Below are 20,143 nucleotides of genomic sequence, written 5' to 3' on the forward strand. Positions count from 1 at the left end.
CGATCATGTAGCTAGTTGGCTTGTTTACCTAGTTAACTTAAATACATATACATGTTTGTAGTAAACCAATATGTTTCAGTACTTGGAAATTTCAACTAATTTTTATCCAGCATGTATGCTGATAAATACATATTTTAGTATGTTTTAAAAAAAGTAATATTTTAATTAAAATAAATTTCCATTCAACAGAAAACACTTAGGAGATGAAACAAGTATAAAACAGAAAACTGACCTAGGGAATATTGAAATGTTTTTGTTGATTAATTTTAAAGAATCTTTTGAAAATAGACATATTTTAATTTTTTTCACATTTTTACGTCTTTGTTTTCTTCCAAGCGATTAAAATGTAAAACAAATAAAAATTATTTTTACTTCTACTTAACGATACACACATACATAGTAGGGGAAAGTATCACAATTGTGGAAAGTTTCTAATGTCTCTTTTTAACAGAAAAACAAGCTTTAAGATCCAAATAATGAAGTCACAAAATGATCTACGAGTTCATATGTATGTATGTCAATCCTAGCTCAAAAATGTAACATTGTACAAAAATAAAATTATGTATTAAAGGTCATAATTTGAGAGCTACATGCCTGAAATCAGACGGCAACTTTTTCAAGTGCAATCAATATACAAATACAAGCAAGATGTTATCCTCATTGAAATAGTCTGACAGAGCTTGTATGTCCAATATCCAAAAAGTTTCCCTCTATACTAACTTTAATTATGTTTATTGAAAATGATTTACCATCTCTCATTGTTAGCAGTGAGAAACAATAATGAGATAACTCTAAAATATTAATGAAATTGATAATTAAATGATTGTGTTACCAAGGTTATTATAATCTCTCTCTTTCTCTCCCTCCCTCCATCTCTCCTGAGATTTATGATAATATTAATTATTTTGATGGTCAAATAAAATTACAAAAGTTTAATTTTAAATTTATTTAAAAATAATGTACATCTTTACATGATAGGTGACTCATCACAATAAAACATATAAGCTGGCTATGATGTATACAGAGAACTATTATTAGACACAGATGTTAGAATTTTATCCATCCGCTTGATAATATCTCCGAGTCTACTTTCTTTTGGAGCTGTATCAGTGAAGTCAATTTGCCTCGATACACCGCTTGAGAGTCTTGAAAAATCAGTGAATGAATTCTCAGTGAAAGGTTGATTAGAATTTTCTTTTTTTGTTTTCTTCCTGAAATAGAAAACATAAAAATAGACAATGAAATGAAAGACTATATTATTTTTCTAGCTATGAAGAATTTTAAAATTACTTTGATCCTAAAAGAATTTTAAGGAGCCCTTCTTTTTTTTTCGGAGTCGACTCTGAAGATCTGTCAGAAGAATGGCCTGATGATCGATCAGAATTCAAAGAAATGGAACTGATGCCTCCTGTTAGTGGCACCAGGCCAACTTCTCTTCCATTGGATAATCTATACAAAAAATGTTGATATCTTTAAATGAACTTAGTAAAATATCTTCTGAGTTAAATGTAATTGTATTTTCAAACTATTGCTACCCTTTCAACTTTTAAATAAATACTCCACAAAAAATTTGTACAGAATTTCTTTCTCATTTTATATTGGGTTTAAAAATATGAAATGTAAGTTCTTGAGGAATATTTTTATTGAAAATAACTTTCATTAGCTTCAATAAATTTCCCTAAATACTCAACAAGGTTTAATTCCTTGTTTAAAGTTTTTTTGTTTTTGCTTTTAAGTTGATTAACTCTAGAAATGAAAATTTTACCATGCTTTAATTTTGGAATAATTTGTTCAAATATAAATAATTAGTTGTGATCCTATAAAACTAAGTTCTAACAGGGTTTTTTTTTATTGTTTTTGTAAAAACTTTATTCTTTTTTTTTTTCAGGAATTATAATACCCTTTTTAAAACTTCTTTATTCATAACCTCAGAATAAGAACAATGTTCTGGGCCTATAAATGTATTACATTGCTTAGGATTTGAAGTTTTGCATATAAACTATAATCATTTAATTTAGTTTTTGATTTACTACCTTTTTTTACAGTACTTGACACATATTTAAAAAAACTAAATAATCTAAAATGAAAACAAGGTGATATATTCACTTCTCAAGTTCATAGATTCACTGCCAAAAAGTTTCTTGCCACAAGAATATTCCATCCTTAAGGCCATATTAAGAGATTTTAAGGCTATTTTTTTTGTTTCCTCAATTATTTCAGAATTGCTAGTGATTAATAAAATTATAGAAGCTAAAAATGTTATTTTAACCAAACTTTCCAAAACGAAATTTTTTTTTTTCTTCTTTCATTTTCCTAATACTCTTAGAAATAAAATTTGATATATTCTAAACCAGGGATCACAACCCAAATAATCTTGTGAGCCACTTTGGAAACGCATTAAAACTCTGCAGGCCGCATATAATATATATTCCCATATTAGATTTAGTCCCACTGTAGACATTTTTCTGGAGTGAAAAATTAGAAAACAATGAGTTATTGTGTTAACTATTATTCTTACATGTAAACATAGATAATATAATAATAATAATAATGATACTAAACGCACATTGAAAGGAAATATATAGCACTAAAAATTATTTATAAAAATCTATAGGTGCACAAATAATGTATCTTTTTAATACTTTGGTTTTTATTACTAAAATTAATATATTTTATAAAAGCTTGATGATGGCCACCCTTGTTCTAAACTAATAAAAATAATTTTGCTCAACCCACTGCTATAAAAAAAAAAAATTATAGCCATACAATACTTTAAAAATATTTTGAAAATTGGAAACAACTATAAAATATTCTAGCATATACCTGTCATAGACAAGAATAGATAGAACAGGTGTAATTGAAGAGTGAGCCGAGACAGCCATCATATGATCTCGAGGATGAAAATCGACAACTCCTGGTTGTGAATCTGGAATAAGGTTGGGATATATTGCCGCTTGTGCGCTTGTGTTAGAGTCCCAAGCACAGAGGGTGGAGTCTTCAGACCAGGCGAGCACCAAAGAGCCACAACCACAAAAAGTACTGTCTTCTCGTAATTTTGTATTTACTAATCCCTGCAAAAATATTGAATTACTTTAATAGCACCTAAGTATTCTTTGGATAGAGTGGTACTAATTGATTTCTCTACAAAAATCAGGCTATAACATAAAAATTTAATCATTATATTATAAGCAAATCTAAATCATATATGTTTTAAAGTTATAATTATTCAAGAGAACGTAATTAAACGTAAATATTATACCTGAAACCAATGGAGCACAGAGCCAGTAGAAATGTCCACCATCCTTAAAACAGAGTCTCTTGTATGTACAAGAAGCCTTTTTTTGCCAGGATGCAGAGATAATTTGTTAATTACTTTTCCCTTTATTTCACGTATGGCTAATGCTCTCTCAAACTCTAGATTTCTTTATAAAAAAAATTATTCTAATTACTATTGAGAAAGAATCATACAAATTTCAAGATTGAAATATCCTACATACACTGTAATATGTTTAAGAATTAAAATGTTTGTAAAACAACATTCATTGTTAAAATTGACTCAGTAGGTTAATTATTTTTATTTTCTATAGGTTTATATATATTTTTATAATATTAAATTTTACATTCATAATCATAAAATGAAATAAAAATATATAAGCAATATATGAAGTACTTCTTGAATATGATAGGAGCAATAGAAGAAAGGAAATGAAAGCTGATAAAAAAACAAAGTCCTTACCCTCCAGGATTCCAATTCCAGATACAAATTTCACCAACGCTGTCACCTGAGATGAGATAATTATCATAGGATAAGAGGGCATTTATTTTTCCTTTGTGGTGAGATGCTTGTTGATACACTTTAGTTGCACCAACTTTCCAAATTCTAATATCATTATCAAAGCAACCCGTCACAAAAGTATTATTGTCGAGCCAGGCGCATGAATACACATAACTTGGATGAGAAACACTCTGAAATAAAATATATTAATAATAATAAAGATATTATCATGTTTTATGTTGACTGAGTAGTTAAATGAATAAAAAATAACACTGGTATGAATTGAAAATCGTGGCCATGTTGAGCAGATTCAAATATTTTAAAAACTTTATTTAACTTCATAATTGATCATAACTTCATAACCATCATAATTGTAGTTACAGTAAATTTAATAAAAAATAGAAGTTAAGAACAAGAAAATTATTTATAAAGGAAATCATAAGAAAAGACTCAAAATCATAGTGTAACAATCGATGTTGAGGATGAACACCTATAGAAGGGGAAGGAAGAAAGCTTGGTTTTTGGATCACTTGGGTTTAAGGCGCTGAGGGGAGGACTTATCCTGGATGCAGGAGGTCCTGAACATCCTTGGTCTCTCTCAGTGGGGCATCTAGAAAATGAAGACATCGAGGGAACATTCAAGAAGAATAAGATACTATTTTGTTTGGATCACCGGTGGATGAAGTGTGTTGAAAAGAGTAAGAGGACCGATGTTTTGCTTAGTAATTGTTTGTTAGTTGATATATTGTTTATAGCCACTGTTACTTTGTTGAGAAAGAAGACAAAGAAACTTCAATCATCAAAAGTAGATTGTATAAATGGGTTAGTTTAGCTCGACATATAATTAAGTAAAATTGTAAAAGTGTTATTAAAGATAAGTGTTCTGATTGTCTAGAAGCGCGCCCAGAGGTTAAGATCTATTATGTTATAAAATTCTACTATCTGTTTAATATTAAAGTTTTTCATTTGAACCCAAGCTATATTTAAGATATGAAAATAAGTAAAAACTATCAAATTTCGTTTTATTTACTTAAAATAAATTTTAGAATATTACAATATATTTACCTAAATAGATAACTAATATACATTTACCTGAATAGGGGTTACACTTTTGTTACTAATGTCCCAAACACAAGCGTATGTATCAGCAGATACAGAGAGGAGATACTTATCGTTGAAAGACCATTTTAAAGAGTATACTAAGCCTAGAAAGCAATAAATGAGACAATTATTTATCGATGGCATTAGTAAATAATTGAAAGGTATTATATAAGATTGATTGACTTTATATATACACTGTATGAAAATTTTTAAACATTCTTTATTTTTAAATTATGAAAATTGACACACGCGCAAACAGTAGAAAGAGACAATACTGAAAGGAATATAATAAAATAAAAATATGATGTACATTTAGTAATTTTTACACATTCATAATAGTCACAGACATATTTCTAAAAATAAGTTAATTTTATTACCATTATAATTGTAAGAAATTTATAATTACGCAGTAATAGACAATTGTATTAGGTTTATTGATGTTCATATGAATGAAACCTTTTTTTAATTATCTTTGGGATGTAGTTCAAGTTTGTCCTTTTTATTTTTATACTGATATTTCCAGGATTAACCAGAGGTTCTGAACGTCAAATCATAATCAATCTTTCCATTGTAGCGACACTGCTACCGGCTGGTCTAGACTGTAACTATTACAGCCACTGAAACCGTTATGCTCCAGCATGATACAATCTACCAACTAAGAGGGGAACTAATACAGGTAACAAGAAAACACTGTATGTTAATATTTATACTATTCTTTGTAAATACCTTAATTGTAACATATAAAAACAATATAAGACATTGTAATAATAATAATTCATAAAAAATTTGTTGAGGTTAATAACTTCCAGTTGAATGAAATTTGTATTAAATTATCATAACATGGTACAATGCTTCGGGACCACTGTCCCATATTCGTGTACTTTAAACCTCATAATTTCATATAGGAAATCATGTCACACTTTACACTGTCCTCTCTTTTTTCTACTATAACTTATTTGTGCATCTTCACTTCTCCTTAGCACAGCCATTACTCTAGTAATTCATTCAACTGGAAGTTATTAACCTCAAAAATTTTTTTATGAATTGACTCACCAGACTTCCTATAGAGATAATCCAGATTGTAATAATTTTAACTGTATCATTTGAATAAACAAAGATTCCAATAGAATCTGCTGATCCACTGAAAGCTAATGTCTAACACGTAGTACCACTCGATGGTGTTTAAAAGCTTAGAGACAAGAGCAGGCCAAAATTAGAAGGTCTCAGTGTGAAATCTCGCTTCACGAGAAACACTTCCTTAGGAGACAGAGGACTACAATAAACATAGTGGATCAGCACATTCTAGTGTTGTGTACCTGTATTTTGGGAAATGTATAATGTCTTATATTTCTAGGCCTTCTCTGGATCTCTCCTCCTTCCTGTACCTTTCATCCTTTCATAGGATCCCATGGCTAGCTACCCTCCGGGCATACATACCCCTTCATATCTAAGGAATGGTAGAATGAAGTTACCTTCCTGGATGACCTAGCAGCTGGCATTCCTCTTCGTACCTAAGGGAATAGTCCCCTCTAAGACAAGGTTACCTTCTTTAGAGAACTTATGGCAGGTATTCATAACTTTCATCCTATCTACTCACTTCTTAATCAACTACTTTACATATTTTGAAAACACATTGACGATGCCTTCTGGTCAAGAGCACCACATATTATCAATTGGAGTCAGATTTAACACAACTACCTCGGCACCACTATCTCAGAACAAAATGAGAAAATGTGATCTTGTAGGAAGATAACATCTTGCTTTCCACCTTACGCAGGTTTCAATATCAAGGAGTAATTTAAAAAAAAAAAAATATAGATACTGAAAACAGTTTTAACATGGTCATAATTTATACATTGTCATCCCAGTTGAACAGTGTATTATCTCAAGCATTTTTTTTATAAGTATCATAGAACCATAACTACATAAATCTTGCCCTAATTACTAAGAATACATGCATATCTTAAAATTAATATTTTTGTTTGTTGTAAGTATTATAAAAGTCACATTAATTTACATAAGCTATCGCAGCTTAAGAAGATTAAGATCTTTTGAAAATTTTAAAAGGTATTTTCCAATGGTATACAATTATTAAATAACTTAAAAAGCCATAAGACTTTTTGTGCATCCACTCATCTATCAGTTAAAAAAAAATTCAGCATTCTGTCATCTCAGAGACCTGGAATATTATGATTTTTGTAAAATAAAATAACCATTTCTTAAACTTCTAAAAGATTATATAACATTTTTTTCAGGTTTTTGGAGGATTGGGATATGCAAATATGAGTTTTTTTTCCTGCTTTCAATATAACACACAGACTTCCTGTAAAATTCATTATGAAATCGTGAATAGCTTTTCAGAGAAAATAATTATAAAGTTGTAAGTAAAGGCGTGCTTTCCAAAGCTTTGGATTAAAACAAATTAAAAAAAAATCTTTTAAATTACATTAAAAAAAACTATAAATAATATGACAAAATATTTCTGCAAGTGCTATCAGGATAGTAATAGAAAATAAATTATGTCAAGTTTCATTTAGATCAGAGAGGGTGGGTATCATGACCTAGATGATGACAGGGAATGACTCAAAACAATTGAAAGTAAAAGACTATATTTAATATTTAAATCTTATTTATATACTTGCAAAACAAAAAATTTCACACTTCCTTCCAAAATTCACTATTAAAATCTCTCTATATTACAATCCTCACTGTTACCTGGGAAACTATAATATAAGCTAAAAAGACAATGGCCTAGAAATTTCTTTTTGCATTAATAGCTAATGAACAAGTAAATTGTGAAGAGCTAGATAATAATAATAATTAATCTCAGATTAGTTAAATTAAAACTAGGTTAATTTTTTTTTATTTTCCTAATTTTGACAACGAGCTAGGTTATGACTTGACTTTCAGAATTTCTGGTTAGTTCTTAATTTCCTTTAGACAACATTAAAGATAATTAGGAAGAATCAGTTAAGAGTCAAAAGTTCTTATTGAATGAGCCTAGAAATAACTTAGCATACATTTTATTTTAGTTCAACGTCTTCTGAGTGATGATTTAACTACTGTGTACCTAAATAAATTCAGGATTAAACTAAGTTAAAGCTATACCATGTTGATGAACATTTTTTTTTCTCTTTTGCATATTAATTAAACATCCCTTTGGACAGGAAGGGAGTATTACCAAACAATAGAAACAAATGCTTTGCATTAAAATATCAAACAAACATAATGAAATCTTACCATGGTGGCCTTTACATGAAAGATGTAGGCGTCCCCTGAAGGTATAAACACATAAAGACACCTAAACAATGGAAAATAGATTTTTAAATCATGTTTTATAACATAATGAACTTCCTTACAAAGTACTACACCCCTGACCCTTTATGGGTTGTAGTGCTACAGATTTTTTTTAATGTAATAAGAGTTAGAATATAAGTATTATACAGCAAGAATAATACTTAAAAATGATGAAATAATTATATAAAATTATTGGAAATAAATTTATCTTAAATGATAATTATAATAAAAGTTTTTTTAACCTGACAAAAGTATATCGTGGCCACTGAGGCCCTATTGTATGCAGTCCTTTCCTCTGTTCAAAACAGGCCAGATGCCTTTGTGAATATGGATATTGTATTCGAATCAACCACCTCGAAAAGTTTAGGATCTAAGATAGAATCTTGTCCAATGAAAGGAATCGTATCCTGACCAGGGCATCACATCTGCATATGACGTGATACGCAGTTCCATCATTCTTTCTGCAAAACCTACAGATTGGTGACTCGGTCAGTCTCATATTACAGAAATGCTTATTCAGCTGACAGTGTCCCTTATATAGTCCTGCCACCCATCTTAAAATACTCTTATCCATATTAAGAAGTGTGTTAATTTTTTTTTTTTTGTGCAGAGCCTTTTAGAAACATCTTTGACTGCTCTAGTCTTCTGGTGTTCCTCCAGAATAACCCAGCCTTGCCCTCAGCAATCCCTTTGGTGCATCTCTTTGCATGGCTAGGACTAACACCATTCCTTTGTTCCTAATTTTGCAAGCTCAAATACAGAGCTCAGGGCTTGAGATTTAATCTGCATGTGTTATGTTAAAGAGAACCTCCACCACTGCAGTAGGAGTGGTGCTCGTGGCACCAGTCATCATAAGGAATGCCAGTCTTTGTACTTTCCCTAGCCAAACCCAATATGCCTTATAAATTTTATGCCATAATAAAAGTATTAAAACAAATATTAATTTTCTTGAATATTATAAAATTAATTAATTCAATACTAAAAAAATTATTAACAACTGCAATCTTTCTAATTTTTGGAAAAAAAAATAATCTAATTAATCCTCATAAGGCAAAATTTTTGAACAAAATAATTTAATTTTTTTAATTACAATGAGAAAACATAAATTTTCAAGTAATAATGTTACAACTAATTTTAACAAAACATCACTGTTAGTTTATAATATTTAAAAATAAAAATTTAAATATTCTACAATACATAAATAAATATCAGTCAGTGGCTTGGAACAAAAACAACCAATATCTATTTTTAGAGGTTACTACAGTAATTGTACTTACAGTAATTACTTACTGTAATACTACTTTATTATATAACATTGTCAAAGATTCAACTTTTACAACCCAAAATAATGTTCTCAGATTAATCTGTAGCTATTTTTTGTCATACATCCTCGTTTCTGTAAAGCTCTTTTCATTCATCAGATTAATTTTTTATAAATTTGAGTTTGTTTGTTGCTGCTCCAAATTACAGACATCTACCTATGTACATAAAGAAACAAGACAATATATTAAATACTAAACCTTGTTGGCAGAAGCGAGAAAGAGGCCAGAATGTGAGTAGGCTATAGCTAAGCTACCATCAGGGCCAGCAGGAAGTTTCGCTAAATATTTGTTTGGCAATTTACATGACAAGCTAGGCAATCTTCCCCACCTCACATCTTCTAAATCTCTATCTTCTTTCTAAATAAATGTGTAACAACAATTATCTCAGAGAAAAATATATTTAAATAATAATGAAAATCATACTTATACCTTAGGCCAATATATAAAATTTGTGGCCAATACCTCTAAAGGTATAAGGCCTACTGAATTGATTTCCACTGTATTGAAAATAAAGAGTTATAGAGTGTTTGTCCATTGGATCAATAAGTCTAGGATTTATTTCTGACTCCACTGCACCTGGAAATTGAAGCACAAGCTCTGAACACTATGTACAGGCTTGTTAAACCAGACGTTAGATCCAATACCCTGACTAAGACATGGGAAGATAATTCAGCGGATAGATGAGGATAGGGTGCACTCTATGCACTCAGACTTACAAATCCGCAAATATATAGACACTAAACTGAGTGTCAAAATTGATAAAACAAAGATACATAAACCGAACAATGGTATTAATTGCTACATGGACGGCTCCCTAACAGCGCAGGGCTCAGGAGCCAGCATCTGGCAGGGCGATAAGCCATTGGAAGGTATATCTATTCCCTTAGGGAGGTACTCTTCAGTATTTTAATCCGAAATACCTGCAATAAATCATTCTACCTGGCTCTCAGGTAGAAGAATCACCATCTACACAGACAGCCAGGCTGCAATAGGGACACTCAGTAGCCCCGTCACTCGTTCCAGTTGTTGAAGACTGCTATGCAGCACCCAACAGACTTTCACGCATAAATAGAGTCAGCATTGAACGGGTGCCGGGTCACTACGGAAACAACGGCAACAAATATGCTGACAGACTTGCTAGGAACAGCTCTGAAGCCATTCCTTTCACACCGGAGCCTGGGTGTGGCATTAGCCTAAGCTATGTCAAAAGCCCTATAAAGGCGGCCTATGGATTAAAAGCCAAGCATCATTGGCTCAATAAAAGACTAAGACAGGCTAAGCTGTTCCTTGATGAACCCCGTAAGGGACAAAGTGATGAACTGCTTCGGCTAGACAGAACCTCTCTTAGGATAATTACAGGGATCTTTACAGATCACTGTAGATTAAATAAACATATGTTCAACCTCAAACTAACAAAGTCAAACCTTGTGTAGATTCTGCAATGCTGAGGATGAGACGGCCTATCACATTATTTATTGGTGTGACCAGTTTGCAGGGGTGAGGTTTGCACTGTTCAGGGTGGATCCCAAGCAGTGTGATCAACCCCTTAAGCTTATTAAGCTTCTTGGAATCTACCAAACTGCAGTGCTGTGATGCTGATTGCAGCACAGACGTGTTTTTTTTTTCCTTTAAAAAATGACCGTAAAATAAGTTGAAATATAGAAAACGACCTGTTACAGAATAAAATGTTTACTCGTGTTCAATAAAAAAAAAAAAAAAAAAAAAAAAAAAAAAAAAAGACGTGTTTGTAATTGGTGCACAATAGGCATTATTGGCTGCAGTGCTTTTGTGCCAAATTAAAAAAAAAAAAAAGAAGTCTAGGATATCCTTGTTTTAATGTTGATTTTAAAGGGAGAAAAATTTTGTTTAAAAAATATAACAAATTGACTTTTAAATTATTATCCGATTTGATGTAATTATTCAATTACAAATTGAATTATTTCAGGACCTCTTGGTAGCCTGAGGAGTAGTCAGAAAAGATCCCAAAAGATTTAAAATAAATAAGAGTAGTCGCTTTGCTAAAGTAAAATAATTATATTTTCTGGGTACTTTTCTTGGTCTCATGAACCAAAAAAAATTTAATAAACATTATATTCTGGATGTTTTGACATTTAAAAATGATTTGATTTGAAAAACAACATTTATTACAAATTCTTTTCCAATATTTCTATTTATAATTGATTACTTTTTAATGAATGGCAACTTTTTTTAAGTTTATTTATTGAATCAGGATAAAAAAATTTTATACCCATACCTCAGATGAGACTTGTACAACAGATTTCTCTGGCGTTGTTATTTTAAGTACAGCCTTACTAGACTCTCCAACATTGTTCTGAACTACTATACTTTCAGGGATGCCATTCACTGTCACAAATAGAGTGCTCTTGTAGTTTTTGTAGCCCCCATTTTTCCACCACGTAAACATCTAACAAAAAATAATAATATTTCAGTTTACCTGTTTATATATTACTATGGGAAATGAAAAAGTCCCATAGTAATCATTATTTAATAAAACTAAATTGTTATTATCAAAATTTCTAATCATCACGGTAATCAAGATATTATCTTATAAATATTTTTAAAAAACTTGAGGAATACATGAGGACGCTCAATTAAATGACCCAATGTTTATTAATTACTTTTATGCCTCCAGTAGGTAGGCTGAATTTAGGTGGTACCCATTTTTAGAAAGCAATACCTCCCGAGTGTCTATCCTACCTTTATTCTTAGTTTGTGATAGAATATCACATCAATTACTATCGATATGTAATGGTACCATTGCTGTTACCTTCTATTCAGTGTTACTGACATTAATAAAATGACTGTGAGTCTGTATTTGTGTAATAATCATGTTTATAAATGAGTTCTATGTTGTACAACATGTAGAAATATACATATATCTACACTGAGCAGTAGACAATAAAAGTGTTCACATCAATAATTTGATTCATAAAAGAAACCTCAAGATTCACAACAACCTTATCGGTTTGCTCACTCCCTCCCATCCACTCCAGTAGAACTGCTTCCTATAGTAAATCTTTTATGATTGGTGCTACCTTTTGGAACATAACCTTTTCTACCCATAATTCTTCCTCAATAGATCATTTTAAAAACCAATTCTTTCTTCACCTACTTTATCTTAGATCTACCATGATAATTTCTAATAACAATTATTAAGACTTAATTAATAAGTGAAAAAATATATTTTGTAATATACAAATGCATAAATAATATATATAACCCACATTACTTTAACATAACAACTCTTAGAATAAAAATTATTCTTCGTTTAGTATAAGAATACTGATAATAACTTTTCAGGATCTGAATCTTACAATAATTTTGCTGAATAACACCTGAACTTAACAGTAAGACGAAAAAAATAGGTAATTTGATTGGAAAGTGTAAGTTTAGTTAGAAAAATTGCCATAAAAGAATTTTGTGAAAATATTAATGTAACTTTTAATTGAGAAATGAAGTACCTGAGATGACAAATTATCTTTAAGAGACTTTGATGGTGGCTTTAACAATTGCAAACGAAGCTGCTTGCCAATGTTGGTGGCCCCGTTGGCTCCAATAAGTTTTAAAAATCCCCAGGCTAATACTTTATTTTTTTCTTCATCCAAAATGTTAATCAATAAAATTGTACTAGGGTTTTTCAAAACATCCAGAGGCTCTAAGATGATCAAATCTTCTTCCCAACGAGGTGTTGATGACCTTAGGTAACAGTTAAAATATATATTTATTCAACATAGCTTAAAAATAAAAATGAATATAATGATTTTAAAACTTATTTCTTGAACATTAAATTAATTTTATCAGTTTCCATAAGTTGTACTTGTATAAATCATCCCCATCAAACAGATAATTTAAATGACCCATAGATTATATTAGTTCATAAATATAATAAATATATAAGTAAGATATTCCTTATTAAAAAAAAATAATAATTGGATAAAAGGACATTAAATTATTTATATAACGCAGAACTCAAACAATAGAAATGTATTCTTAACCTCTGAAATGTGTAATCATAGGGCTGTGTGGCAACAGATTCAATAGCTTCTCCTTTGCTGTTTACTTTTTGTTTTCCACTTTCTATATCCATAATCATAACCCTGACAAACGGTTTTGTAGTGAGATCTTTAATTTGCAATGGTTCACACCTATGAACTGTAATACAAATGAATTCATCTGAAAAATAAAATTTTAATATTGATATTATAAAACATTTCAATTATTTTTTTTTTCTTTTTAACTTGAGAACATAGGATGAAACAGCATACATAAAGAAAGTAATACAGGTTCAATCCCCACCTGAAAACTTAAGTTTATTTCACAGCAAGCCCATAGTATGAATTTCTATCTTATTTCACTTGTTAGAATAGATAGGCAAAATGTGGAAAATCTGCAGTCTAATTTATAGAAGGGTAATAATTTAGTTGAGTGGTGAACAATTCAGTATTTAAATAATGGTTCACCAACTAAACAACTTCAAATCTCTTTTTATAGTTGCGTTTCTGCATAAATTTTGACACAAAGTAAATTTAATAGAGTAAAAAATATTACGTTTGTAGGGCACTTGGCTACTGCCATTTATATACAAGTCTTAAAATACACTAAAAATTATACATGAACAACAACAAAAAAGCAGAGGAATCTACCTGCAACTAGTGTCATTGAGGCTGGGAAAGTTAAGTTGGTGCATAATTTAACAAAAGAAAAAATATATATTACAATAAATGTACCTAGTTATATTTAATAGGGTAAGTGCACCAGTTATTGACAGATCAACCTTTGTTTTTAAACATTATTAGTTTGGTGCCACCAGCTCTTTCAAAATTTGCACCAGAGCTTCCCTCCAAAATGAAGTAACCAATGACTCAGAAAACAAGGGAAATGAAATGATTAATTGATTTAAGTTTCTTTGTGTATGAGTCAAATATAATGTGTTTTTTTAGTACATTGATGCCTAAGAAGTAATTCCTTTCATCTGAAAAATAATGAAGTAGGTACAAAAAACTATTTAAAAACACAATTTATTTAAAAATCATCCAGTTTTTATACATTTTTCATGATCTCTGAATTGAATTGAATCTACTATTAGGTCATTCATTGGATGTAAATAATTTTTAGCATTGTCCTTGTTAATTTCTGTTCCCGAACATCTATCTCATAAAGTATTGTCACTTTAGCTAATTTACTTGCTGATTTATTCCTTAATATTCTTAAATGTACATTGACAAGCATAAATATATAGTAAAATTATAATAATCTCAACAAACTTAAATGTCATTTCTATTTACTTTTCTTAGGAGATTTCACAACTTTGTTGATTACAGGTGATGACTTTTCAGATACAGTATCATTCTTATCTACATGAGAATCTTGAATAGTATCCTCAGAGTTAGAATCTTTTAATTTTTTTTTCTTTTTATGTTTCTTTAGCCTGGAGTACAAGATAACGTTTAAATTAGGAAATTTATTGATCAATATTTATCAATGACCATATACAAATAAAGAAATTCAAATAACTTTCATATATTACAGGATCATACCTCATATATTCAATAATGCCATTCAACATACAAACCAATTATCAGTAGTTCATTAAATGGTAGAAAATAGAAAATGTATTTAAAATTAATCATATAGATCGAATATAAATTAATTTAACAAATATTAAATAAGAATACAGTGTCAATAAAATTTTTATGAAGATAGTCCAGGTGGTGGTCAATAAAGATACAAAATAGTAGAAAAACTATTTAATGTTAACCAATGTTTCGCCTCACTTCGCGGGGCTTCATCATAGCTGAATGAAAACAAGATACAAACATTGTAAGGAATAACAGAACATAAGAGTATGTATACATAGAAAATAAGAAAACAAAATATATATTTTTTATTAAAAAAATAATAAGCTTAAGTTAAGGAAGTATACATATAGGTGGATAGGAAACTAATAAATACAACCAGGTGTGGTAGAATTGTAAATATAGAGCTAGAGTAATAGTGAAGTGAAGATACTTGACCGTAGATATATTTATTTGTGCTGTATACTTATTGACACAAATAATCTTTTGTTTATTTGAGTTTTTCTGCTGACCGCACCCTCCCCCCCCAAGCATCTTCTCTAGACTAGAGTAATAAATTGTAGAACAATACTTATTAGAAATAATTGTAAATATGGTAAAAAGATAGGTGAAGTAAATGTGGCAAAGGTGAGGTACAGTAACAAGTAAAAAAGAACTATTAAAAATATTAATAAAAATAACAGATAAACAGAGAGTAAAGTACCTGATCCTGATTGAAAAAAGATTGAAGACTGAAAAGTTAGGCAGAAAGGCAGGAGGCAGTATAACTTTCCCCACTACTTTACTAACCATCAAAAGGTTAGATTTTTTACAATATATATACGTAAGTGAACTGACAGGATCATCTTGTGTAATATTACAATAGACAAACGTATGAGATAAATGTAAAAGTATATGTATAAGATATTATATACAGTATAGAGAGAGAAATAAAAAGTTTATATTGATACAATACATTGATAAAATAAAAATAAAATTATTTAATAAGAGTAGAAATTATGAAAAATGGGAGGAATAGAGATATAATAAAACAAAGAGAAAATTATAACAATATAGATAAAAACAGTGGGTAGTAAAATTATGACAAGTAATAACAAGAATGAGTAGTCAAGAATCTTTAAGACATGGAGTAAAAATGTTTTTGGTTTATAAATCGTACATTGGAGATGAGTAGTGATAAGATAGCCAAAAATGATAAAATTTAGAACAATTTTTGTAAGAGTTATAAAGTCATTCAGCCCTAACGGAGCCCTGCAAAATGTTGGTCAACACTAAATAGTGTTTACTACTATTTGCTACCTTTAATGAACACCATCCTTCATATGGTCAACTATCTTTTTCCAATAAAAATTTTAAATTGTAGTAAATCAAATAACTACGACAAACCTTTGCTTAGGAAGAGTCCCAGTGTCTCTGTACTCTAATGAAGAACTTGTACAATAGCTCTGAGGAGAACCTTGAATACTTTTATTGTTTTCTGCTAAAAGCAGATTTTCCACTGATTTGTTTAATGTCTTCCTTGGAAAAGGTAGGGGAGGAGAATTGTAGCTAACATCTGGCAAGTTATTTTCAATTTCATCATTTTTTGATGTGCCATCAACTTCTGACTTTTTAAAATCCAATATTGGGGTTGTATTTGCTGAATTATTATTATTATTATTTTCTGATCTTTTTATGGGTATTTTGGATCTAGGAGGTACTGATGGCTTAACAAAATGTTGTTCTGATTCAGATTCATCGCTAAGAGTTTCTGTAGCATAGCCTGATGGCTTTTTCTTTTTGTTAGAATCCAATAAAGGAATAAGCTTGATTTTGTTTGAAGAAGGACTTGAAGATCTGTCACTAAATGTTTCATTTCCATTTTTCTGATTCTCTCCATCACTTTCGTTTATGTTATGCATCTCAATATCACCAACATTGTTTAATGATTCTTCAGACTTTTGTATTTTCTTTTTAGAAATTGAAAAAGTTGACTTCCTTCGAAGTCTTTTTTTCTTCTTATCTGCAGCTAAACTGTTCTCACTAGATGCTGAATTACTACCTACTGAAGTGTGTACTTCTACTTGATGGACAAATTGAATCCTACAGCAAAATAAACTTTTTGTGATAAGTAAGAAAAAAATAATTTATAATTAATAATAATCATATTTTAAATGCACAGTATTATTAAAACCCTGCCATAAGAGAATTTAAATTTTCTAAAAGAGACAACAATTATTTAAGTTGATAATTTAACCAACCGTGAAACATCAGTTCATAAAGTGTGCTGATTATAAAGATTAATCAAGTATTCATATCAAAATACTAAAAAAAGCCTTTGTGTCATTATAACATTGAAATGATTAAAAGTGAAGCTTAGAAATAATAAAAATTAATGTTTACCTGCAGTTAAATGTTATCATTTCTTTAATATGTAAAAGCTAACAATAAAGTTATTGAGAAGATAAATATACACACCCCACAATTTTGTTTTAATCTAAAAGGCAAATACATAGTTCAGGATATTAATTGAGTGCTACCGATAGGTAGTTTCTAAATGCCTGTATCACTCCATTTTCAAATTACATCAAATTTGCTTAATATGTTTTTATGTAAATACAGTTGTAAATTGCAATAAATAAATACAAAAAAAAAAAAAAAAAGATTTTAATTGACCAATAAAAATGATTTTAATTGTAAGTGCAACAATTTTGTAAGAAGTGGCTCTTAAATCAAAATAAACTTACATTGAAACAATGTAATAGTAATAAAAGTACACAAGTTTACATTTGTAATATAAGCTAGTATTAGATTATTATGACAAGTGCTTGATAACTTTTTTAAATTTATTTATTGCTATTTCCAACTGTATTTACATAAAAACACAATAAGTAAATATGATGTAAGATTAAAATGGAGTGATACAGGCATTTAAAGGAAGTTAAAAATATGTAATTTTTCTTGTCTTAAAATATGTCCATTAAAAATATGTCTTTCTTCAAATAACATTTCAAACATTAATCTATCTATCATGGAGAGATTGTCAAACAACATAAGTAATTTTTTACTAAATACAATCAAAATAACACAGACTGAACACTAATAATTAAGAACACTTTCATTAATAAAGTAACTGGAAAATATGGTTGGCCAAATATTCACAGATCTTAAAACTTATCATCACATAATTAATTAAAAATTAAAAAATATATATATATGTTAATCAAATTCGGAAATAATCTCAAAAATATTAATTAATATTGATGATATAGTAATAGTTTGATGATATTTATTGTAAACCAAACAAATTAGTTAGTCACGCAACTCACGCTGAATTGCTTTGAGGTCTGGAAAAGGACCCTTCCTGGTCAGTGCTGTCGCTAGCAAATGCGTTTCCTTGAGATTTCCTTCTCGGCAAAGGATTAGGAACTGCCATGAAAATAAGAGGAAACAGAAAGAATATAACGGAGTAACAAAAACAAAACTCAACATCAATAACACTTTTAAAGTCGTTGCCAAGGTAAACAACGGTAACTAAGAAATGCATGTGACGAGGTCTGTGAATTTAACCTTCTGTATTTTTTGTTTTCAATTTATCATTAAATTAAATTATGGGAACGTGGTGCCGCAAACTTAAGATTATAATAATTTTAAAATCATTTATTTCAAATACCTAGGTAGTTTTAAACATAGATCAAATAGCATGATAATTATTAGAACCAGGCCCTTAGATGAAAATAGGAATTACCGTTACTCCATTACCATTTGGATGATATCTATTTCCTAACATTTTTTTTACTCCTACCTCATTATTTCTGACAGGAGGGAGGGGGGAGGAATTACATATCTACCGGTATTCGACCTATTCTTCCAACCAGAATAGGTAAGTGAAGTTTTCATTTCGTGGGACCGCGACGAAGTAAAAGGTAAGCCCCCAAGGCAGAATTCGAACAGTTACAATGCCTCTAAAGTAGACGCCTCAACTCCCTCGGCTATACCAACGCCCTTAACCATTTCCTGACTTTTTTAGTTACCCATTGCTTGGTCATTTCTGACATGGAGAAACCCATTTTCTAAAACTATAAATTGGTCTATAATATATAAGTTATTTAATTTTCATTGATGCGTGTCTCTAGGCGGACTCCCTTCCACTGGATCCACCCCTTACAAACATTTTAAAAAATTTAGTTGTTTTCTTTCTATTACAATAGATACAGATACTCAGATCAAGCAGTAGAGCCTTTAGAGCATTAAAAACGTGAACGAAATACCTTAACATATAAAAATTAAAGTATTTCGTTCACGTTTTTAACTGTATTAGTCGATTACAGAGATGTGTGTTATTGAATTAACGAATGTGTCAAAACAAATATAAAACTTTATTTTATATTGATAGCTTTATTATATTTTCATTAAGGAGTAAATGTTTATTTTAGGTCCTCCAGAAAGGTTGAAAAAAATTATTACTTGACCAGAGTGTACATCGATAACCCAAAGGTAGTACGTTCTAAAATGAGTTGGGCATTGAGCACCCTTCTCCCTCTGCAACCCACAGGTAAACTCATCTTAGATGTACTATGTCCGAGTATTGACGACTCCTCATCCTAAGTGGTCATATCCCTATTACCTATATACGTCTTTATTATTCCTATAAATCCCAATCACATGTATATGTCTTGATAATGAACTATCATACACTTTCTTTTATTGCACCATAAGTGTTAGCCACTCTCACGGTGTAACCATTCGAATTTAAGTAGTGATTTGTAAATTAGCTTACGAAAAGTTTAGGATAGTTCAATGTCAAGACCTATGTACGTGATAGTTAACGTAATGGTTGCTTCACTGATATTACTTGTACTATCAATTAACAATGCTAGTGTAACAGGACAATCATGATTGAATTGGTTTGGTTATGACAAATTGAAAACCATTTAGACTAAGAGAGTTTGGAGGAATTATATTGATAAAGGGCTTAAGAATAAATAAAGATGAGCAATTTTGGTTGTGAAAATATGATTTAAATGTAATAAGAGAATTACGAAAGCTAATAGGCGTTGATGACCAGAGGG

At 30.0% G+C, this 20,143-nt stretch overlaps 1 protein-coding gene across 2 annotated transcripts; it reads right to left on the minus strand.

The window, feature by feature from the left end:
• Positions 1-926: 926 nt before the first annotated feature.
• On the minus strand, positions 927-18,608 carry LOC106678465 (jouberin). 2 transcript variants are annotated; one of them, XM_014416980.3, is made up of 14 exons: positions 18,401-18,608; positions 16,479-17,174; positions 14,802-14,944; positions 13,512-13,668; positions 12,978-13,212; positions 11,750-11,920; positions 9,694-9,852; positions 8,117-8,177; positions 4,868-4,980; positions 3,737-3,966; positions 3,260-3,422; positions 2,824-3,071; positions 1,291-1,449; positions 927-1,211 (listed from the first exon to the last, which is right to left on the minus strand). In XM_014416980.3, exons 1-14 carry the CDS (start codon positions 18,505-18,507, stop codon positions 1,010-1,012), a joined length of 2,844 nt encoding a protein of 947 aa, XP_014272466.1. In that variant the 5' UTR covers positions 18,508-18,608; the 3' UTR covers positions 927-1,009. The 2 variants fall into 2 exon arrangements, with proteins under 2 accessions (XP_014272466.1, XP_014272465.1); XM_014416979.3 differs by having other exon boundaries at positions 13,512-13,689.
• Between the last annotated feature and the right edge of the window lie 1,535 nt (positions 18,609-20,143).

This window comes from Halyomorpha halys, unplaced genomic scaffold (assembly GCF_000696795.3).
Source record: "Halyomorpha halys isolate HHAL.00 unplaced genomic scaffold, Hhal_1.1 Scaffold144.1, whole genome shotgun sequence".
Taxonomy (NCBI): Eukaryota; Metazoa; Arthropoda; class Insecta; order Hemiptera; family Pentatomidae; genus Halyomorpha; species Halyomorpha halys.